The sequence below is a fragment of the Nothobranchius furzeri genome, chromosome 13, assembly GCF_043380555.1.
Source record: "Nothobranchius furzeri strain GRZ-AD chromosome 13, NfurGRZ-RIMD1, whole genome shotgun sequence".
NCBI lineage: Eukaryota > Metazoa > Chordata > Actinopteri > Cyprinodontiformes > Nothobranchiidae > Nothobranchius > Nothobranchius furzeri.
This window is the reverse complement of record NC_091753.1, coordinates 33564282-33588636: the sequence shown is the minus strand read 5'-3', so window position 1 is coordinate 33588636 and position 24355 is coordinate 33564282. Positions and strand designations below refer to the sequence as shown.

The 24355-nt window shown below is 40.7% G+C and overlaps 1 protein-coding gene across 4 annotated transcripts in view; it reads left to right on the top strand.

The window, feature by feature from the left end:
* LOC107380473 (cGMP-dependent 3',5'-cyclic phosphodiesterase) overlaps positions 1–24355 on the top strand; it is a 264584-nt gene that overhangs the window by 220760 nt on the left and 19469 nt on the right. For 3 of the 4 annotated variants that reach the window (XM_015951734.3, XM_015951735.3, XM_015951733.3), the window contains 11 exons: positions 7764–7873; positions 8624–8679; positions 8923–8982; positions 11918–12077; positions 12718–12770; positions 15142–15216; positions 15314–15355; positions 16057–16125; positions 16207–16337; positions 23741–23852; positions 23963–24002. In XM_015951734.3, the coding sequence (XP_015807220.1) occupies positions 7764–7873; positions 8624–8679; positions 8923–8982; positions 11918–12077; positions 12718–12770; positions 15142–15216; positions 15314–15355; positions 16057–16125; positions 16207–16337; positions 23741–23852; positions 23963–24002 (908 nt within the window). Of the gene's footprint in view, positions 1–7155; positions 7251–7763; positions 7874–8623; positions 8680–8922; positions 8983–11917; positions 12078–12717; positions 12771–15141; positions 15217–15313; positions 15356–16056; positions 16126–16206; positions 16338–23740; positions 23853–23962; positions 24003–24355 lie in introns of all 4 variants that reach the window. The other variant, XM_015951736.3, reaches the window with a different exon arrangement.

Here is a 24355-nt window from a genome sequence, read left to right as displayed (position 1 = left end):
TTATTATTCTCTTGCACAGATCAATGCAAAAATCACTTATCTGCTCCAAACTGGCAGCTAAATTAACACAATGCAAATATAGTAATTGCCTGTCCAGAAAATGAACTTCTGCCACATATTTTTGGATTTTTAGATGTCATTTTCAGAAAGGTGTGGTTTTTTTGTTTCTGGAGGCTGTTATTGCAGCACCCCCCTAAGATTCTTAAATCAGTATAGTGTTTGTTGCTCTAACCTTATTAGGTTATCACCTTCCAGAAACAATGACGTTATCAAATATCTTCACTTTGAGACAAAAAACTATTAAATAATTATTATTTGTTTATTATAACATTAAATCTATATTAATTATTAATTTTTTGAAGATGATGAAATAATTGGGGTAAAAGAATGGCACACTAAGAGTCATAATTGACCATGTTAACGGCATACAATCATAATGGTCATCATTATTGGTTTTTGTTGGGTATTTTTAAATCCTGAAATGAACCACACAGGAGAGAAGTCAGTAGGTTTTTACGCTGCGAGAGTGGCAGCGGAGAGAGAGACTAGCTCAGAACCTGTTTAGGCCCTGTTCCATTCAACTCTCTGGCACGTTCTCTCTCTCCAGCTGGTTTTATTGAAACACAAGCAACCAAGGACAAAGAACAATCCATCACTGCCCACACTTAACCAATAACACTGTTGCTTCTGTCTAAGGTGGGAACTTCTAAAAAGGAAGTCTCAAGTTACAGGGGTGACTCATTCAGCCTGCCAGCTTTCCTGTTGCCAAACAGAGCATTCCCAACCCCCATGCTTATCAGGCAGCATACCATAGCCAGAGAGAAGAGGAGAAAGCCCTGTGGCTTACTTCACAATCATAAGATTAACACATGATTACTTAAAAAGCAACATTTAAGACAGTAATGCATTAAAATCTCCAACGTTTCCCCCTGAAATGTGACTCTTTAAGTAATAAAAGATAAACTAAACTAACTTGAGAAGGTGTATGCCTCTTGAATGATAGAAATCAGAGTCATACCAAAATATAAATAAAAATGTGAATTTTTACTTAGCATATAAGGGTGTTAAATAGAACCCTAGTAGAGATAAATGTAAAAAATAGAATGTAATAAGTAAAATTAAAAAATTGAAAAATACATTTTCATACCAAAAGACCTGAGTAAGATCTTAACAACCCAAAAATCAACCATAAAAACCTAAGTAATTAGGAATTATGACATGCCTTACCCGTGCGAGATTTAGAATGTTTAATCAACATGACAAATTTAGCTTAGCCAAATAATGCAGACATCAACCCCTACATGTTACCTTGTGAGTAATTTAATATAGGTGTATCCTTGATTTATTAAGCTAAACTACACTCCGGTACCTCAACCATCTAGGCCAGGTCAGTTTTCATCAGGAACCTTCAGTTAGATCAAAGTGTTATTCACAATAACATAATGCAAGAAAAAAAAACACACAATATGATGAAAAGTCTAAGGTGAGGAGTTGGACTCTTGTGAATTTCCGTCCAATTTGCACTTGAATTTTCATTATGTCCGTCATTTCCTCATCCAGCTGCAAAAAGACCTCCTTCTGAAGCAAAGAGGAGGTCTAGCGCCATCTGGTGTTCCATTGCCATAGTGCGACGAGCTGCCTTCTCAGGGTCATCTGCCATCATATTGATCCCCCATCCATCGCTGTACAGAGTTTTCATCCTTTGTTGTCAGAGAATGGCTTATAGACCTGAACAGGTTTTAAAACTCTTTGTCGCAGATGATTGGGTCTTTATGTTAGTGCGCTTTCTGAACTGAACTGAACGCTCTTGAAATCAACTGAAACTGCAGATCCTGTGGTACTTGTGCTTTTTGTCCGGGGTGATGTCAGCCCCCCCCCCCACCCCCCCGCGTGCTCATGCCTCTTCTCCACGAGCTTGTCTGGGACACAGAGGGGGTCTCCCCTCCCGAACCATCCTTGTCATACTCATCTGAGATGTCCTGTTGCTCCACTTAGAGCATGGATCCATCCTGACCTCGGTGTCTGACCTCTTCACCTCGCCTCCTGCCCAGGCTTGATGCACTGCAGTGGTTCTCTGCATCAGTCACAGGCTGTGTGCTCAGGCCCTTGCGCTTTGCTGCTGGTGTGTTGGTGTAGGATGAGATGGAGGAACTGTTGTTGATGTCATCTGTGTCAATGTTGTCGTTGATTTGAGCCAAGTTCTGAGCCGACCGGGCCACAGCAGCTTTGTGGTTTTTCATCAGCTCATTTATGTCCTCCTGGTCCTCCTCCATTCTGGACTGCAGGCCTTCGATCTCCATCTCCATGGACTTTCGAGCTTTCACAGCTGCTGCACAGGTGAACTCAGACTCCTCCAGCTGGTTTTTTAGTTGGGCGATCTCCCTCTTACTGGGTGCGTTGTTCTTGATGTGGCCCAACATGATTTGGGCATCAGCCAGTAGAGCCTTAGTCCTCTTCAGATCCTTCCTCAGACGTTTCTCAGTCTCTACATCACCACCTGAGTCTGAGCTGATTGGAGCTTCGATTCCATCTCTCTCTTTTCCTTCCTGGAGCATGGAAGCTACACACAGTCTCATTCATGGTTAGAGGTATTTGCAGTTAATGTGGGATTCTCTTCAGAGTAGTAGAGCATAAAGTTGCACACATAACAACTTGTGTTGAAACCAAGCATTTTAACAGTCAGGTTAGCCATTTTATACCACTTGTTGTCGAGAGATGAGTGGTGTTCGATGAGGGCGCGTTTCCTTCTGTGCCCCTCAGGTCCGCTCTCTAGGACCAGAAGCAGAGTGTACACCACCACCAGGAACCACAGCAGGTCAGCCATGGTCATGTCATTTTGAAAAATCCCATGTCATTGATGTCACCTGTTAATCAAGTTCCTTCTGTACCTTACAACGTGACAGATGAATCCAAGAAGGGCGCTCAGCAATCTTTACTGCAGTACTTAGGACTTGTCCCATTTTTCTTTTGATTGCTTTTATGAACACCCAGTCCCCAGGTTTAATAAGCTGTTGCTGTTCCTGTAAAGCAGAGCAGATCATTTCCTCCCAAAACTTGTCTAGTATGCAACACTTTTTTCATGTAATCTGCTAATGTGAGTTCTTCCTAAGCTAAATTGATGTCTGGTTAGCAAAAAGGAAGTCAATAAGGTTTGCCATAAATGATTTCAAACAGAGATAACCCTTTATTTGTTGATGTTATGCCCATATAGAGTTTGACTAGATCTAAACATTCAAGCCAGGCCTTTGTTGTTTCTTCCATACATTTTCTCAGTCAGCTTTTTATTATGCCATTGTTTCTTTCAACAAAACCAGCAGATAGTGGGAATTTTTCCTCGTTTATGGCACATATTGCCCTGATTTTTAAGGCAATTTTATAAATCGTATGTTGTAAAATGCATTTTATAAATTGTACGTTGTAAAATTCTTCTAAAATGCTGCTGTAACATGTGTATTCTTCCTTCCCCCCTGACGACACGTTATTCGTCATGTGTCGTCATGGACAACGACTTTGAACGATTTTGGGAGGATTGGTTTCCCACAAATCATTAATAGCCCTGAATCGTCAAACACAGTACCTTTGGAGTTCCACATTCATGCTGAAGACAAATAAAAAAAATGAATTACCCAAAAACATCCAGAGACATTTGTCAATCCAAAACACTTCACCAAGGTTTGTTTTGATTTAAAATAAAGAACACATGTTCATGTAACGTCTTATGAAACTTATCTCACGATTTAAACCAACTAATCAAAACAAAACAACACTAAGGACAAAGCAGTATTCATTAAAAGTATGCTTTGAACACACAAAACATGTTGAACCCCTGAAATAGAAAAGAAAATTCCTTTCTTTAAAACATTCTTAGCAAGAACGACCTGCAGAGCTAAATCTTTAACTATGGTTGGTCTAGATTTCAGACTGAACACCAGGTGTAAACAAGCTGACTGAAGCAAGTGTGTACACTTTTAGTCTGCCTAATCACTCAGCTTTGGGTTGAGAGAAGAATAACAAACACCAACATAAAACAGGAATAGGCATATGCAACAAGTTGTGTTAGTAAATCATTGGCAAGTGTGAAAAACATCCCAATTTATCCACAATGTGTTTAAAACAAAGTCTCATGTAAGAGCAACTAAAGTGAGGTATCTGGTTATGAGCATGTGAATGGAAACATGCAGGCAGGACCTAACACACCTCCCCTACCGCCTGAACAACACTTTCTCCTCCCGATTTCACATCCACCCAGAAATACCCTGACACCACATGGGTCGTAAATCAACACTCTCCCTCTCACAGACACACACTTTTTTAGACTTCTTCAGGAGTAAACTCTGTATTTTAGCCGTTTATTTCAATTTATTTAGGAGTAAACACTTTATTTTAGCTGTTTATTTTAACTTCTGCGTTTTTCCTATTTACCTGTGATTATTCACAACCTAAAGTGAGAGTTTTTGGTCAGCTTTTTTCCGTAGTGAACAACGTCACTTTTTCCCCGTCTACTCCTCGTTTAACCTCGTGAGCGGAACGCCATCATAGACCTCACAGGCGGGCGGGACGCCACCCAGACCCCACCGGAGATCAACCGTGAACTGGGACGACACCCGGCTTCACCGGAGATCAACCACGGGCCCTTCGTGAGCTGGGACGCCACCTCAGGCCTCACCGGAGTGTAACAACAGGCCCCCAGACTTTTAGTTAACGGACTGTAACCGTTTAACTGAGTAGCTGACCAATCACTGGCTCACTTCGATTAGGTGTAAAAGGAAAATTGTACTTACTGATCCTCCCCCCAGGAGGGAGGATCAAACCAACCCATACGTAGGAACGGACACACTGGGAGACAGCGTCGAAGCAGCTGGCCCTTGGGACAATCGCAGCCCCGGGACTTTAAAGTCGGTGCTAACGCAGCACTTCGACGACATCCCTCAGCCGCCCCTCTACGCCAAGTCACAGCACCAAAATGTTGGGTATTTTCTAATCCTGAAATGAACCACACAGGAGAGAAGTCAGTAGGTTTTTACGCTGCGAGAGAGGCAGCGGAGAGAAAGACGAGCTCAGAACCTGTTTAGGCCCTGTTTCAATCAACTCTCTGGCACGTTCTCTCTCTCCAGCTGGTTTTATTGAAACACAAGCAACCAAGGACAAAGAACAATCCATCACTGCCCACACTTAACCAATAACACTGTTGCTTCTATCTAAGGTGGGAACTTCTAAAAAGGAAGTCTCAAGTTACAGGGGTGACTCATTCAGCCTGCTAGCTTTCCTGTTGCCAAGCAGAGCATTCCCAACCCCCATGCTTATCAGGCAGCATACCATAGCCAGAGAGAAGAGGAGAAAGCCCTGTGGCTTACTTCACAATCATAAGATTAACATATGATTACTTAAAAAGGAACATTTAAGACAGTAATGCATTAAAATCTCCAACATTTTGCTCAAAGTTAGTTCTGTGTTTTTAGAGCATTTTAAGATGTTCTTTTGTTATACTAAAGTGTAATTGCATGTATTTTATACATTTTAAAGATCTGTATTAACAGTTGCAATACATTTATATACGTATTGGCATGTTTGTCAACTTATGGGCCAGATCCTGTCTGCTGGAATCTCATTACTCTTTGATCAAAGTTTGGAGTTTGTCAGAATTTGTGTTTTTGTTTCTCCACTTGTCTCTGGAGGATTGATGACAGTTTGTCAATGGAATTAATGTCTCCTATTTTGCTGTAAAGATTGTTCATCACCAAACAGTTCATTGGTGGTTGGGAGGAGTTCCTCTGGGAAAATGTTCAGGTCCCATTTTTTATTCATATCTGGTTTTAGGCTGAACTGTGTGTCAGCCAACCCCCTTGACTGAAAAGCAACTACAAACATGAATGGTATCGGGATGCTTTAAAGTTGACAGGACACAGGGCTGATAGTTGCTTCCATCTTTCTTCTCTGGACCCTTTTTGCAGATGCCCCAAACAGTGGAAAAGAGGATTCATCACATAAAATTAAACTCCCCTAGTCCTCAACTATCCAGTCCCTCATCCTTCAGCTAAATGACATTGTATGTCTGATCTTTGAATTGTGTGCACTGAAACTCAATTTCGTTTCTCTGTATGTCCTGCACATGTGGTAGAAATGACAATAAATGACTTTGACTTTGACTTTGACTTTGAAATGTCAGTTTGTCCCTGATAATGAGAAATGGCTTCTTTGCTGCCCTTATTGACACCAACAGTAGCAGTTTTAGGCACGGGCAGACTAGGCGGCTGCCTGGGGCAGCATTTTTTTCATGGCACGAAGCGGTTGCTCTTTGTAGTCTGAAAAAGCCTCATGAATGTGCTGGAGAGCAACTTAGAACAAATACATTGCACAAAGGTAAAATGTTTTTGCCACAATAGAATGTTTTATGATTGAAGTGGACAGTTTGTCAATGAGCTGAAATGAATGGACACTTTAAAATCAATGCACCATTCAGAGATTTTGTTGCAATGCTTTTGGGAGGTATTTTAGACTCAATATGCATGTAATAAAGTGTGTGTGTGTGTGTGTGTGTGTGTGTGTGTGTGTGTGTGTGTGTGTGTGTGTGTGTGTGTGTGTGTGTGTGTGTGTGTGTGTGTGTGTGTGTGTTTGCACCAAAAGCTGATTATAAGGTCAGGCACAAATATTTTGAATTAACCCATGTGCTGCTGGAGTGAAACTACTTTGTTTCTTTTGGCTTTTTGATAGGTATTTTTTAATTGTTCATCTTTGTTGTGAAATCTTTTCCTTTGTCTATGTGAAGAGTTACCTCACCCTTAAACAGGGATTTGTTAGGAAAAACCTATCAAGCAGAGTTCACTCACCCTTGCTGCTTAAATGTGTTAGGAAAAACCCTAACCTAGTTACTTGTTTTTATGTTTGGGTGTTTTCAGAAAACTCCTTTCGGCTCGAGGTGTTTTTCCATTAGTTGAAGCAAACTGGTCAGACAGGGGTTTCACGCTATTTGTGGGTGTGTATGTTCAAATAAAAAGCTCTCCACAAGCTTCGGCTCTTTGTGAGAGGAAACATGGCTTCTGACTTCAGTGTGTCTCTGTGCCTTTCCCTCACCCGTTGCAAAGGAAGCTTTGTAACGTATTTTAAGGTGTGCTACAATTTGCCAAATTATCTGTATGTGCTTTGACTTTCTTTAAGGTAATAGAGGAGAGGTAATATGGGAGAGAGACGATGGAAAACTCCGGAGGGGGTTTGGGCCTTCTCTCCCTCCCCTCTGTTTCTAATTGTCTAAGGTGTGTTATTTCAGGTGGCGCATATAAAATACCTAACACTTTTCATTTCCATTTTCATGCAACTCTGGATATGTTTCACTCACGTGTCAGTGCTAGTCCAGAACTAATTATCTTTGTCTCATATTTTAGCATAAAAACTCCCCCCTCTGTCTGAAATATAAAATGCACCTTTTCCATAATCACACCAGATTTCACACTAGCTGTATCTCTCTCTTTCTCTTTCTTTCTCGCTCTCACACACACACACACACACACACACACACACACACATAACTGGCTGCATTGAATTCTAATCAGTTGACAATGGATAATAGTCCTACTCGGTGGTGTTTTGGTTTTTTATCATTGAGTGTTGCACATCTGGATTTTTAATTTAGCCAATTGTTTTTCCATTTTCCAAACCTCCACTTTCTCTTTTAAGTGTGTGACCAGGTGTGATTTTTTTCAGACTAATATAATGTTTCTTATTGTCTCACTCCAGCCTTAGTCAGACTCTTCTTGTGTCTTTTGTAGGAGTATTGCGGAGCAGCTAAAGCGATGCGAGTGCGCTGGCCTTCCTCCATCTGAACTGCCGGAGAAATACAGAATCTGCCTTGCAGCACCACTACCGGCACACAGAAGAGGTACGGCTGTGTGTTTTATGAAGGGTCGAACATGGGCCTGAATGCTGCAGGTGGATGGACAAACGAACGGATATCTGAGTGTGTTTATTTCTTTGAGGATGTGTGAGGACAAAGAGAAGCATGGAGAGTGTGGGAGTAGAAAAACAAATGATAGAGAGAGGAGCAGTGAACAAGAGATGATGATTGCACTGAGAGAGGTATGGAGCTGTGTGGGCAACAATGTTGGCAAAGAGACCCAAAAAAAAAATAAATGGAAGGTTGTGATGAGAAAAAAAACGTAAGATCAAAACGAGCAGACTCCTCGTTACTATTCAAATGAACATCTTTTAAATTTAGCTGCAGCAAAAGACAATAACCTGCGGAACATGCAGACAACATAAAATAAATAATGCATAACCACTTTTCACTCTGGGGTAAATGCATAGCAATGAACACGTAGCTATGGAATTGTAATGGTTTATTATCCAGTTCACATGCAGCAACACTCTTCAGTTGTATCATTTGATTTTTTGTTGCTGTTAATATTCTACTCAACTGTAATAGTCTTTCCTAATCAAGGGTGTTATATAAATGTTTTTCTTTTGTTTCTTTTGATGTTTTTATTAGTATTAGAAGATAGAAGAAAAAGAAAATAACTGATAAAGATCTTCTCAAGGACATAGGGAAAAATGTAAAGGTTGATAAAAAGATTAGAAAAATTAATTATGTGCTTCTGTCTTTTTTTCCCCTTTCTTTTTTTCTTTCTTGCAGCTCTTGTAATTCCTATCTCGGATCATGATCAGAAGAAGGTCCTCGCTGTCGTATTGGTGAGAATCTGCATAAAAATGTTTTATTGGAAAGTAGTCAAAGGGAAGTATCAAGCACCTATGATAATGTCCTTCTGTCCCTCTTTACTCTGAAGTTCAGTTTGTTTCTTATTAAGTTAAAAACCACGTGCAACTCAGTTTTCACATGCTGTGTGTGCGTGTGTGTGTGTGTGTGTGTGTGTGTGTGTGTGTGTGTGTGTGTGTGTGTGTGTGTGTGTGTGTGTGTGTGTGTGTGTGTTGCAGGTCGCCTGTGCCCCACTATCAGATAATGATGAACTACATCTGAATGTTCTGGAGAAACATGTAAGCCCTTTTTCTGTTTCAACAGCAGACTTGATAAAAAGTCAAATCTGCGGTACCTTGCTTGGGGGATTGAACCCACAAGGGTCAATTCTATATAAAAGCTCAATAAAACACAGCTTAATAGGATTATCATTGACTCAAACCACTGATTAAACTCTTATCATGGTCAGAATTGACTGTAAGCATTAAAACATTCTTACACTCGACAATAATTGCCTACTTAAACTGCTGCCACATTACAGGAATAAATGGATCACAAACAGTCCCACGAGTCATTTCCTTGCATTTAAAGCAATGGCCCATGGGAGTTTTAAACTGCTATCCTTTTAAAGCTCCCTGTTGTGTCTAGCTGGGCTGCAAAGTAGCACTGACGACTTAGCCCTGTTGTTGTTTTCAGACCCCTCTAGCACCTCTTTTTCATAAAAGCAACTACCATCAAACTAGCAGCTTATTCTGCTGTATGGAGAGACTTTTACAGACTGGTCTCTAGTTTAGTGTAGTTTGCTACTGTTGGCCCAATCCCTGTCCCAAAGCACTCACAGGCAGCCCAGTCCTCCTGCAGCAGTCTCCCTCACAGCTGCAGTCAGAGCAGAAGATGTTTACACCTCCACATCCAGGCTGCAAATGAATCATATCTACATGAAGCTCCTAATGTACAGTCAGCATAAAGAACATAAAAACATCAATCTACCTATGTGATTTTGTTTGTAGTTCTAATCACATTTCTGGTGATTTTCACCTCTGACATTAATCCACTCTCCTACAGTGTCCATTGCAGGTGCTTATGCATAGACAATTATTCAAAGTAAGCAATGGTGAAGGTCCACTCATGGAATTTTGTTTAAAGTGACAATGTGCAGTTTTTGCCTTGAATCTCTGGAAATACCCATGGAAATGTTGTTGAAAATGAATTATAACAAGCGGTTACAAAACATTTGCCATTCATAAATGTTGTTTTACACATTTACCTCTTCGCTCATTGCCTGTGATGAAAGGGATTCTTGTGTGCTTGTCATTTTGCTGGAGGTTGAATGATCTGATGAGGTATTCGTTCAAAAACTGTGCTCCCAGGGAATTTTGACCCTAATGGCCTTCCATTGGTAAGGTCTTACTCAAACACAAAAATACCACTTGCTTGCAACGATTTAGATATGTACTGACCCCATCACCAGGGAAAATACAAACCATCACTTTAACTTTGGTTTAATTCTTAACTTGAGGCTTCTAGCATGTATAAACTTACTTCACCTCATTGGTCCACTCTCGCCTCCACTGGAGTGGAGTGGTAGTGCAACTCACAAACAACACCACCGCAGTGGTATATAGAGCTCCGGACGTCACGTGACTCTCAGAGAGTAGACGCCATGTTGGCAGGCAACAAATGTAAACAAAATTAGCGGGATCGGCTTGGATTTTACTTCGTCTGAGTTTACTTCACACTTTAAAACTGAAGAAATCGTTTTATATAGTCAGAAATTAAATAGACTAAACATCTATGACCCTTACCGTGCCCCTGGGATACTTTTTAAAAATGCCAGAAGCTGTCAGAGCGGACTTCTTACCAGACCTAGCCGGGAAAACCCTTGGGATTCCCCTGGAGGAGATGGCCCAAGTGGCTGGGGAGAGTGAAGTCTGGGCCTCTTGACACTACTGCCCCCGCAACCCGACTCCAGATAAGCGGATGAAAATGGATGGATGGATGGATGGACAAAGTTTGATTTTTTTTCCAAGAATAAAATAAATATGTCAGGCAAGAGTGTCTCAGGATCTGTCTGAGATCTGTCTTGGTGAGACAGATAATAGCAAGCCAAAGTGCTTTTTATGTGTGATCTGACAATTGATCAACCATTGCTTAAAAATTAAATACAGCTTAGCCGGTTAATTGCTGTGATCATAAAACACGTAAACGGCAGCACGCAGAACTCACGAGGCAAGGTTTTGTTTACTTGTTGCTATGAGTAATAAGACAGAAAAAGCCACGCCAAAATAAGTTTAGGAAGCCCACTAAGAATCGTAATAAAAGCATTTAAAATAAATACCATACACAGTTGAGGAAACGTTGGTTTAAGTACCTGATATGAAGAGGTCGCTGCATAAGTGAAAACCTTTACTCTCGGGATCCCACAGCTTCATTTTAGCCCGGTCACTAGCGCGTTTTATTACAATGATCCAATGTTTGCGGCGCTCCGGATCTTGGGGAATCCTGTAGATGGCTCATTCCTCATGTCGTCCGCATCTGTTCTGCATCCTGGGGCACAACAGGAATGTACCATATTTCCTGTCTGATTGAGTTTTCTGACAATAACAAATAGTCCAACTGCCGGCTTCTGCATGCCAATATGGCGCCGTTTCGATTTGGACTGTTGCATGCCGGGAGAAGTGACGTCAACTCCCGGAGCTCAATAGTGACTTGCAGCTACCTTTAGGACAGGCAATAGCTACTTTTCTTACTGAGCACATGCTGATTATAGCTTGTAGATAAACCGTGGACCAGTAGAGATCTGTTTTGTTGCTACAACCTGCTACTATAAAACAGGGTTTGCAAAACCAGCAGCTCTTCCTCTCCTACGTAGATTAATTCACACACACATAAATTATAACAAACATTTTTGAGTTTCATCTTGAGAGGTACCCTGAATGCAGCAGAAATCTTTTACTTTGCATATGTATATTTTGGCTTTTATTATAGTAACAAACGTTTTTCTAAATCCTGTTGATAAAAATAGTGTTCCTTTAAAAAAGTCACATGCTCAGTTGAAAATCCTGTCAAAGACTGGAGGATGTTCTGGATGATAATTAATGAAATGTCATCAAAATTTTCTGTTTTTGTTAGAAATGCTTCTAACCTGACATTAGTGCCCATCTGTATGTGTGTGTGTGTGTGTGTGTGCGTGCGTGCGTGCGTGTGTGTGTGTTTTTTTGCTGAAAATCGTAGGCCTCTGTGGCGTGCATACGCTTCCAGACTATACAGGCATCCTATCAGAGGCCTCCTCCTCTCAGTCCGTCTCCACTGCAATCCCACAATGCTCTGCTGCACCTCAATGTCTCAGAGCAGGACTACTGTGAGCTGGACCGCAACATTCTTCAGCTCTGCGGTAACATACACACAAATTATTACTAGCACACATTTATGCATTAAATCCTGTCTTCTCCTTCCTCTCTAACATATGCATTTTATATTTCCCATGCCTTTTATACACAAACAGAGAACTCATGCATAGTGTCACACTGAGAGGTTGAGCTGCGTTATTAAACTGAGCTCGTGTGGATGAAAAGCTCAGAGCATGCAGATGCAGAATGTCAGCGTCATACTGTGTCTCAGACAGCGACCATTTAAAAGCAGAAAGCTTTGCCCAAACACACTAAAGTGTCATGCATAATGGACTTGCTCATGCCGCTCCTGCACAACTGCATCAGTGTTGTTTACTTTCTAGTAATTGTCAACAAATATGAGTTCTTCTCAGTTCTCCCTCTGCCAGCGTCCTCTAACCGCCTCCTTCTGCAGTCCAGGCTGCTTCCCGTCCCTTATCTCCTTTTTGTTATCACCCCTCTGTTAACTGGCTCCTGTTCACCCTTCCCTGACCTCGCTGTCTGAGTGCATCCCTCTCTGGATTGCTTTCTGTCTACTTGCTTGCCTGATCTGCATTCCTCCCCAAAGTCATTCTACACTTTTCTCCTCTGTGTATTTTTTCCTCTCGTCACTTTCTTTCTTTTTGTTTCTCCTCCCCCTTTTAGGTGAGCTCTACGACCTTGATGCGGCTTCTCTCCAGCTCAAAGTCATCAATTATGTAAGTGACTGAGATCACCATCACGCACACACATGCGCACAAACACAAACACACGGCTGGTTTATGCAAATCATCCTCAATGGTGGCTTCCTCCACCCTCATCCTGTCTTTTTTTAATAGTTTTTGTTTATTTTTATCACACCGTTGCTTCATCAATCTCCCCACAGAGCAACAGCCCTTCAGATAAACAGTGAGACCGACTGTGTGAAAGAGAGATAAGAGGAAAAGATTGTGCAGGAGTTGGGAGGGAGCTACGGCGGGAGCAGAGACTCCTCCAATATATGGAATTATTCACAGACAGGCAAATATGGAAAGAAACGGATAAATCCAGATAGGAGATTTAAAGGTTATGCTGCATCAGAGGGTCGCAGTTTGAGTCTGAAAATCACAAATATGTGTTCTTTTGATCCAAAACAGATTAACAAATGGAAATTATATAGATATATTGTCTAATTATGCAAAGGAAACAATCGTTTTAAGCTTGTTAAGAACAATTTAAAAATATTTTTTCTTTGATTTTTCAGGTGTTTGTACAATTAAAGTGAAGTCTTATAATAGATGAAGCTCTATTTGGTGATGTATGTGACTTTTAAAACATGTGTGGCTCATCCTTTCATTGTTTATTCAGGAATGAGACGAGTGCAGATGGGAAAACATGAAATGTATGTCTTTAATATAAAATACCTGCCATCAAATCAAATGGTAATCAAGATTGAATGAAAATTGTTAGAAATGGGAAAGTTTTCATTAGTAGATCTGCAGTCAAGATGGCCGCCACAGCTTATTGACATTAACAAACACTAAAATACAAACAACTCAGTTAGTTTTACAGATTGTGAGCAATAGATTTACATAACAAATCCTGCATGTGATGTCATTTTCAGGAAAGACTAAACCCGCTCCAGCTACATACATTTTCAATAAACTCAAACTCTTAAAACCTGAAAAGGTGGCAGATTCCCTCAGGGGATCCTCAACCTTGCGTGTAACAAGTCTGTACAGCTTCGTGGCATCAGCAGATTACGGGAGGAATCTAAAACAATTTAGGCTTGAAAAGTTATTTTTAAGTCAGGAAAATCTGTTTTTTTTTTTTTTTTTTTTTTTTGGAGATTTGAATTAGAAATTTCATTTTTGGCCTCTCTAACATACTGTTGTATGCTTTTTGCCTACAAATGAAATAAAAAGCTAAAATGTTACAGTAATGACAAACGGAAGTGCATGTATTTTTAGGAGTACAGTAACTATATGGTAGTTTGGCAACTTTTAAATATAAAGTCTGCAGACATTTGTCTGGTTACAGAAATTTTAGGATGACCCATTTAAATACAAACTGTTTAAAACTGTTGTTATATACGCCTTTTTGTTTGTCCCGCTGTAAACATGGGGTGAGGTGAGGGAGGAAGGGAAGAGGAGCCGGGATTGATGTTCCTGAAGAATTATCAGTTATGTGGGAAAAGCTTTGAGCAGTTATTATAGGATTAACTGCATTTGGAGAAAAAGGAGGTGGCGGGGCTTGTTATTGTTTGTAGGTGCCTTAACGTGTCTTATGTGTGTGTGTTTTTGTGTAAGCGTGTGTTTCCCTGGACTTGTTTATGTGACACGGGGGTGAGTGTGTTGGCAGCGAATGCTGTTTATTCTTGTTCACTTGTTCTCCATCCAGATGGGAAGATTATAGGGAAGAACGTTGTGTTGTGATGATCAGCAGTGTGTGTGTGTGTGTGTGTGTGTGTGTGTGTGTGTGTGTGTGTGTGTGTGTGTGTGTGTGTGTGTGTGTGTGTGTGTGTGTGTGTGTGTGTGTGTGTGTGTGTGCTTGTAAAACGTGTGTTTACACCTCAGAGTGTATTTGTGAATGTGAATGAAGTGTTTCTCATCCTACAGAGCAGCAGGAATCTGGTTGAAACTCTGCAGGTGAAACGGCTTCAGGATGACTGAGAGCACTCGTGCTTCACAGAAACATTCTGCTTGTTTTTCCCTAATCTTGTGCTGATTTTACACCAGGATCTTTAACATTCATGCAATTCCTGTTTAATGTAGACTTTTTATGAGGATTGGTGGCTATTTAAGTTATTGTTTGCATATTAAGGCAGCTTGATATAATAAAATAAAGCCACACAGTGTCACAATTTGTTTTTGGAAAGCTGAAAGCTTACTTTGAAGGAAATCCGACTTAAATCTCACTTCAGCGGTGCAACACAGCAATCCTCAACCCACCGAGCTCCAGTTATTTTCACTGCTGGTTGATTTCCGATTTGATCTGCACGTCTCAGCTGCATTTCAATCAGTCTCTGCCGTAAGAAAGTACCTGGATCGGTTGAGGTCATGTTTTATGATCGTGTATCAAGGCTGATGTTTTGTTTTTGTTTCTCGGCAGCTGCAGACACAAACCAAATCACAGTGTTGTTGTTTGCTGCTGGTGTCGGAGGACAACCACCAGCTTTTCTGCCAGGTACACACACACACATACAAACACACACACACATAGGGTATCATTCTCAGTCTCATTTTCATATTTTAGTGTGATTTTTTACCTAATTGACATTTAGGTTGTTGGAGACAAAGTCCTGGAAGAGGAGATCAGCTTTCCGGTGAGACATAAAAAAACAACTAGTGTTTATCTTTAATGTTTCCTGTAAAATTATTTTTAATACTTCACCTTTTTGTTTGATCACATTCTTGTTTAGTCAGTCATTGATCTGTTTTATAAATGCTCGTTTTTTCCTAAGATCTCCTTACTGTTCAGCCAGCAGAGAGATTCGGATCCATTTGCTGTTCTTAATAATAAGCTGACTTCTAATACTAGTGTGGTAATGCTGCATGTGTTGACTGACATGAAAGAATAAAGCCCCCACATGCAGACGTCTCTAATCCTCAGAAGGGGCTGTAATTAAGAAATGTGAGGCCAGAGAAGTAATCACATCCCTTGAGGTTGCTCTGGGTCTCGTGTCCATGTTTGTAGTGCAGATGTAGCATTTTTAACACGCACTTCATTACAGAGTGAATAGTCTGGCTAGACGTGTGAATTCTTGATAATAGTGTATATGGGGGAGCTACGAGCACACACACACACACACACACACACACACAAAGAAAAGCCATAACATGGACTCTTTGTGTCGTCTAATAATGAAGAAAATAAGCTTCACTGAGAATAAAACAGCTTTTTTCTTTAATTTTGCTCCTAACAGAATCTCCAGGAAGTAATTGAATGTGTCTGCTTTTCTTTCTCCCCAAATGTGTTGCCTTTGTGACCTTGTGTTTCTTTTTTCTCTCTCTCTCCACTGTTCAGCTGATGTTTGGACGCTTTGGTCAGGTTGTTGAGAAGAAAAAGTCAATATCTCTTCAGGACATCAGTGCTGTAAGATTCAATCTCTTTATTTGTATCGGTGTCTATCTGACTGCCTCTCTTGTAATCTGTCTGTCTTTGATTGTGTGGCAGGAGGAGCGGCGGCAGCTGTCCAGCATGTTGGGCTGCGAGATCTCCTCCATGCTCTGTGTCCCTGTGGTCAGCAGGGCCACCGGTCACGTGGTGGCCCTCGCATGCTCCTTCAACAAGCAGGGAGGGCAGAGGTCAGAAACGTCAATTTGGTCCTTTTGCATATGTGTCCATTTCACACAGATTAGTCTTTTCTCCAAAGGAACATTTAGTGCAATCCTGTTTTGACCTCACAACTGCGACTACAGCTCTGATGACACGCAGAAACTCGTGTCTGCAGTTTGATTACGTTTTTTTCGTTCTTTGCTTTTGTCGACAGGCTGAAAGATTTATGTGACAGTCTTGTTGATGTAGTATCAGATAAGATGAGCTACAGAGCTTTTACAGATTGTAGTGCAATCTGTAGCTTATTGACTAAAGCATGATAGAATGTTCAAGAGGAGATAATGAGAGCTTTACCCAAAGCTGTATTCTGTCAGTGACTATACTAAAGCTTGTTTTGTTTTGACACCATGCCTATATAAAGAATATTTAGCTTAAATAAATGTAAAAACTGGTGCAATGCAATGTAAATATTGAAAAAAAAAATCTGAAGTGAAACAATTGATTGTAGATTTATGGCTTTAAGAAAAGATTATCTATGCAAACGGAATAATTAAAGAGTAAAGGAGTGTCCAGAGCCTTTCATTCAACATTCAGTTACTGTCATCACAGCAATGGAGCATTTTATGATGAAACGATGGTGCAGTTCTCTCAGTACAAAATGACACAGGCACTCAAGAAAGAAAAAGTAAAACATTTTTAAAAAGCCTTACACTAGTCCCTTAACTTGTGTGGTCGTAAAACAGATATAAGCATACGGTTAAAAGGGGACTTAGAATGCAAAACTAGGGATGCCGATCCGATCACATGATCGGAAATCGGCCCCGATCACATGGTTTCAGACTCGATCGGGGACTCGGGCTTTACTTCCCGATCCAAGCCCTGATCCGGACTCAGATACTGGGTTCAAATTACAGGAGAGCAACTTGGTTCTCCTTAAAGGTTGTCAGGCCCCCGTGATGCCTTTAACTTACACACCCAGAAGGAGCACAGTTTCTACCTATATTATATTATTTACATGGACTCAGCGTAGCGGGGATTCTTTTGAGCAGAGATGCCGAGCGGCAGGCAGACCGCTGATTATTCATGAACTCCAGCTGAGTTCTGCACACGGACACAGTAACATTTTCTATGTTTGTGGCGTCACCAAAAAATATATAATTAACACACAGTCGTTCGTGTCCGTTCATTTTCTCTCTGGTAAGTTCTGTCTGTATTTGAGCATGACGTGTGGACGTGCTCGTGCTGCAGTGCTCGTCACTGGCGCAGCCGGGCAGTGCAGCGCACACTCCGTTTTTTTTTTTTTGCGGTCAATAGATCAATTTGATCTGCTAGTTAAAAAGTTACTTGTGAGGTGAAAAAGAAGAAGCAGACAGGAGTTTTTCAGGAGGACTGGGAGATGCAGGAAGATAGGAAAATAAAAACCAAGAAAACAAAACAAAGTTCTTAAAAAAATAAAATCTAGGTAGATTTATTCCACTACACGTTTGTACCTGTATAGAGCAATAATTTATCAGCATGTAGTATTTATATAGTTGATACGATGCAGATCATCTTCAAAACTCCGTCCCATGCCCAGGGACATTTCTAAGCATTTTGGGGGCCGAGGCAAAATAGGCCCCTGCCAGGTGTTTTAAGTTGAAGTGCTATCTGTTTTTATATTTGACTTTTTATATTTGCAATAAAGTCCAAAAGTGAAGAATTGATGTTATTTATTACTTGATTGTTCAAGCTACCTCACAGAAGTGATCTATTGTTAAAAATTAAAATAAAAAGGTAATTAAATAAAAATAAGGAACATTCTGGAACTGTTTCTTCCTTTTCTTTAATTTTTTTTAATGTATCGAAAGTATCGGATCGGGACTCGGTATCGGCAGATTCTCAAAATCAAATGACTCGGACTCGAGGGCAAAAAGAACCTGATCGGGAAATCCCTGTGCAAAACCCACCTTTTGCATCCTTTTGTGCTGCCATGTGGGTCTTTACTGTCTCTATAAACACTCTAAATGTAGGGGAAAAAATCCATCCACTTTCTGTAAGTGTTTGGTTTTAAGAATGATATGCCTAAAACAAATATTTTTTAAATGTCCCCGTTTGTGACATCACAAGCAGGGAAATTAGGACCACCTCTCACAGGCAAGAGAGAGCTGCTGCTGGAGAAGCAGTAGCTACTCTGAAGCCTAGTTCACATTTTTTTATTGGCAAGTTTGTACACACACACACACACACACACACACACACACACACACACACACACACACACACACACACACACACACACAAGTATTGACAGAGATGTTTTCCTTTAATACTCCTCTGTCAGTGTACCAGTGTTGCAAAGCAATTCTCCACCAGGGCAGCAGCTTGCGTAGACCTTTTTTGGCAGGTCTGCCTACCATTGCAATGACGCCGCTGGTTTATTTAATTCAGCCTGCAAACACAACTATCTTAAAGGAGGTGTTGATTTAAATAGAAAATTTTAATTGTTTTGATATTGGAATTTGTCATTGTTCACATTTTGTTTAAGTTAAAATAAAAAAGCTTATAAATGCCTATCCAATCAAGGAGCAAAGGCTGCCAGGGGTTTTTCATTGAGCTGGAACTGTAGGAACTTTTTATCTATGACCAGACCAAACCAGAATGAACACACTACACAAAGGATGGGATTCATCACAGCAGATGAAGCTGCGAATGTCTGGTCTACAGCATCTCCATCTCCATCTGACACTCCCCAGTCAGGTAGCCAGATGAACAGATTTCCAGCTTTGCAGCCTTCAGCATGGAGATGTCTGAAGGATAGAAGCTGTCTTTTGGTCTGTTAGTCTGGGACTTCATTCAGTTTTTGTCTAGGGTGTGATGGGTCTGGGAGTGTTCCTCCCTAGACAACAGTGTCCATTCGGTCCTTCATGTTTAGGGGGTAGACAGCAAACTGGGCAACCTGTTTGAACCCATGGAGCTCTTTTGCCGTTACTACTACAAACCTGCTATCTGTGCATTGATAGAAAGACACCAATTTCCTGGGAACTCTCAGGAAGTAGTCTCTTTGTCAGTAGTGTGTATTTCCCTTGCCAGGTCCTCCCTGAGAATCAGAAGTCTGACCTTCACACAGTCCCAGATGATGTATCCTTGGTTGTTTTATTATAATATAAAGTCAGAATTGTTTGTTATATTTTAAGTCGCCTTGATGAATACTTAAAACTTTCTGATTTTTTTTTAGCTTTGGCTCTGGTTATTAACTAGGTGGGGAGGAAACGCCGTATACTAGAGGGAGAGACTAACTAAATAATATACATTTATAGAAGAATAAAGATGAAACTAGTCTGGGTGAAGGAAATGATTCTAAGAATTGACTAAAAGTAAATAAACTAGATCAACTGAAGAACAAAAACCACTGAACAACACAAACTCGAGGACTGGGGGATAAGTCTAAGAAAACTAAAGATACATCAAATAATAAACCTGAAACTAGACACTGTAGGGTTGGGAAGAAAATAAATGCCGAAACTAAATAAAGGACAATTGAAATACCAGAACAAACAAGAAACACTAGATGTTTAACTCAGGAAACTAAAGAGACAAGTACCAAAAGAAGAGGAAGTCTAATAACAATAAAGGAGATGGGACTAACTAAATATGAAGGGAACATGGAGGGAAACCTGGAAGGGGCTGGGGGCCACAGAACATGACAGAACTAACTTTAAATCCAGTCTTTGTTATAAACCTGTCACAAAGTCACAAAACCGTCAGTTATCAAGCCGGGCTTTGTAAGCCTCAACAGTAGACGATCAGATGAAGAACCATTTTCAGAGCTTTACTGACTTTTAATTTCAGATCTACCAGAAATCTTTTTTTTTGTAGACATGCCTGTTCTTCTTTTTCCTTCCACTTGTTCACCTTCTTTCATTTCCTTTAAACAAACACTAAACAATATTCTGTCTATGTCAGGCACAAGATCTAGACAGAAAATGAGTTTAAAGAGAAGCGATGAGAGGCCTTCAGAGAGTCTAAAGAACTATTGATTTAGGAGCGTTTTAAAAGATTACAGGAAAGGCTGAGTTCTTGAGAGGAAACCATAAAGAAATAAGACGTGCTTTAAAACCTTTTCACAGTAATGTGCATGTCCTTTTTGTCAGAAATGTTCCAGGAGGGACAGAAACCCCAGAGGTTACTGCTGGACCCTCAGTGTTTATCAGTACAGTTTATCAGAATAAAAAATAAAATGTTGACAGTAAAGCAGTTTATTAATTTTAATATTGCATAATAAAGTTGTTCAACCAGCTTAAAACTGGAAATGTGTACTACCAGGATCCAGATGTCCTCGCTGGGTGTCGTATGACAATACATTACATCTAAATCATGGGCGTGTTTAATGCAGACTGTCAGCATAATAAACTCTACGTGTTTGCTACGCTTACCGCCTTTTTAGAGGGAGAGCACATAACAATAGGATCTAGGCAAAATGGCTTTTGGTTTTATGGTTTCACTCATCAGTCATAAGCCACTTCTTCTGTGAATCCTTGTTGAATATAAATCATTAAGAGTTCAGTCACCATTTCAATTTGGCGTTTTATTGCAAAAAATACTAAATTAAACTGTTTCAGTCAAGTTGCAGGTGTTCTGTTCCTAAACACAAGCCCATTTTCTTAGCTGTGATCTTTAGAAACAAATTAAATTGTTCCAAAGTGTCTTTGTTTCACCAAAACAGAAATAATGAAAAGTGCTCATGCTGTCGGACGCCTCGGTCGGTGAAAGCTGTGGTATTTCCCACCAACTGTCAGGAGTTTGACCGAACATTCAGACTCAAAGTGCACTCCTGAACAGCAGCGCTTTTCAACTCCAATCATCTTCTCCCTGTGTGCATGCGTGTGTGTGTGTGTGTGTGTGTGTGTGTGTGTGTGTGTGTGTGTGTGTGTGTGTGTGTGTGTGTGTGTGTGTGTGTGTGTGTGTGTGTGTGTGTGTGTGTGTGTGTGTGTGTGTGTGTGTGTGTGTGTGAGACCAGATGGCTGTGATGATGATGGCAGTGCAATGATCCAGAGTCAGGTCATGAGTCTGATGGCAGCGGGTGGCTTGGCTGCCTGGTTCTGGCAGCGCCACGTTCTGGCGTGTATTTGTGTGTCTGTTTGTGCTGCCAGGAGCAATGCTGTTATCTCTTGAATACAGAAATATATATAAAAAATAAGACACTCAGGCAGCTTGTCCCTGCGTTTGTGTGTTGGGTTAATATCCAGAGAAGTAGTTTTGTGTAACGTTTGGTCACACATGCAGCAGACATATGTGTGCACTCTCAGACGGAGGAGAAGGGACCGTGTCCGATCATTTCTCTCTCTGTGCGGGCATCTCATTACCATGGTAACAGCAGCAGGATTATGGTTTCCACTGAGCATATAATATGTTAAGTCTGGGGGTTTTTGGCTCCAAGTGCAGACTTCATCATATAGATGACATTGTCAGTTTGCTGCAGAGTTTGGTGCCAAAAGGTTCCCGAACGCAGGGCAAGCTGCACGCTTTCTGCACAAGCTGATCATGAATGTCAGCAGATCTTGTGACATGCCAAATGCGGATCGAGAACAAGAACCAGAAGTAATGGAAACCTGCTGGATATCAAGTAAAAAACAAAAGCCATCATCTCAAATCTACCTCAGATCCAGCACTAATAAAGAGGTGCCTTTTTGTTTTTGGCGAATGAGAAGACATCAGCGTGGAAGCCATAGCTGCCGATGGTTATGCTTGTTCTCCAAGACGTGGAAGAATTTTAAAACATTGCTTTCTGTAAAGAAGCAGCTGGCTCTGCTGCAGCATCTAAAAAAAAACACCAAACGTGTCTCACACACACACTTTCCTGTCATATTATAAGCACGGTTCGCTGTGTGTAACATAATAGGCGCTCTTTTAGTATCCAATTTCTGTTCCTCAGATGTGAACTCCCACTTGCTGCTAGTCCACCTGTGGAGATGGATACAATTTTGTGTCAGGACTGCAAATAACCGGCTGTTACTGCAGAAGACTATTCTCCAGCCTGGCTGTTGTTGTGACTATAAACTCTCCTGAGTGTCGGTCATAAAGATTTCCACCATGCTGGCTCCGGTCTTTCTTTTATTAAGATTCCTGTGTGACCAAGCTGGAACTCAGGAAAGCTCTGAAGTCCAGTTAGCGCAGTAACGTGCCACTGCTCTCTATGGGCAAAGACGGATAACTGCAGGAACCTAGCTGCATTACTGAAGTCATTGTTTCAGTTGTTTGTTTAGCTTTAAAGCAGCAGTAAAATCTGGTACCTGCAGCAAAAGGAAAGCAAAGCAATTTTCTGGCAAATTACAAAGGTAAAAGTGTGATATTTGTCACTTTATATACCCGTATTAGCTGATAATAAAGCATTCTGTTTAGTTTTACCTGCAACAACAGCTTATGTTCTCTATTTAATGTACTGAGTGCACAGGAGTTAAGTGCTCGTCCTGTAATCGGAAGGTTGCAGGTTCGAGCCCCGCTCAGTCTGTCGCTGTCGTTGTGTCCTTGGGCAAGACACTTAACCCACGTTGCCTGCTGGTGGTGGTCGGAGGGACCGGTGGCGCCAGTGCTCGGCAGCCTCTCCTCTGTCTGTGCGCTCCAGGGCAGCTGTGGCTACATTGTAGCTCATCCCCACCAGTGTGTGAATGTGTGTGTGAATGGGTGAATGACTGATTGTGTTGTAAAGCGCCTTGGGGGGTTTCAAGAACTCTAGAAGGTGCTATATCAAATACAGGCCATTTACCATTTACCATCATCACATGTGGAAAAGTCTACTTTATTATCTCATTTAAATTAGCTGAAAAACAACACAGTACTTAAGCAAAATTGTCCGGTTTGATTTCAGTTTGGCGCATTCTGTTGGAATACATACATTAAAGAATTTTATGTGTAAGAAAAAATATTCATCAACTCAAAAAGGTCAAATCAAATTTTACTAGAACCAATTTATTTATGGTTACATGAAATTCTTTAAGCAGAATACACTTAAAAAATACCTCAGTATGACATGCGTAAGAATTACATATGTGGTTATATGCGTGAACTCATCATCACTAATTCACGATAGCAATAACGTGTTTTTAATGCGGCAATTTTTGAATTAATCAAATTAAAGTTCTATTTCATCAATTATAGCTTTATGAGATGCACCAAAATTGATATCAGCAGGTCAGAAATCAGCATCGGCCCTCAAAACCACAATCAGCGCATAAAAAGTTTATATTCAGACAAACAAAACCTGAAGGTGTTTAATTATCAAAATATCACAAATTATTTTGACATTTAAATAAAAAATAAATTCTGCTTGGGTTTTATCTGAAGATTTGGAACAAATTTGTTTTTTTTCAGTAATCTTCTGGTTCTTTTCTTTAAGTTTTATTTTTTATTTATTGTTTGGATTCAGCACTTGATGTTTGTGTGTTTTGATTTACAGACACACAGAGATTGATGAGCACACAATCCAGCACTGTTTCTGCTACACTTCAACAGTCCTCACGTCCACTTTGGCCTTTCAGAAAGAACAGAAGCTAAAAGTGGAATGCCAGGTAGCCACACACACACACACACACACACATTCACGCAGACATAAATATTGCACCTGGAGCTAAAGTTGCCTTTTAAGAGGCTTGTTTTTGTCCTCTGTTTCTCTGCATAGGCGCTCCTACAAGTGGCCAAGAATCTCTTCACACACTTGGGTGAGTCCCCTCTCTTTCTACTTGAATCCGTCCATCGGAGACCCTCTTTGTCTGGATATCTTTGTGGAACAGACACCAGGGGAGCATTCGCATTAATGGCAGACATTAAAATGGTCACCTATTGAAACAAATGGTGCCCGTAATTGAATGAGCCATCTCTGACCGTAAAGGTGAGACAGCCAGAATCATAATCGTAAAATCAAAAAGGCATTAAAAATGATGGCTCTGCCACATCCCACAATTACACCGGGGCACTTCCATTCTTCTGAAACAACCAGCACCAACAGTAGAATATGTCAGTGTTGATTTGTCATGATTGCAGGCACAAAAATTGATCCAGTGGTGGAGCAAAT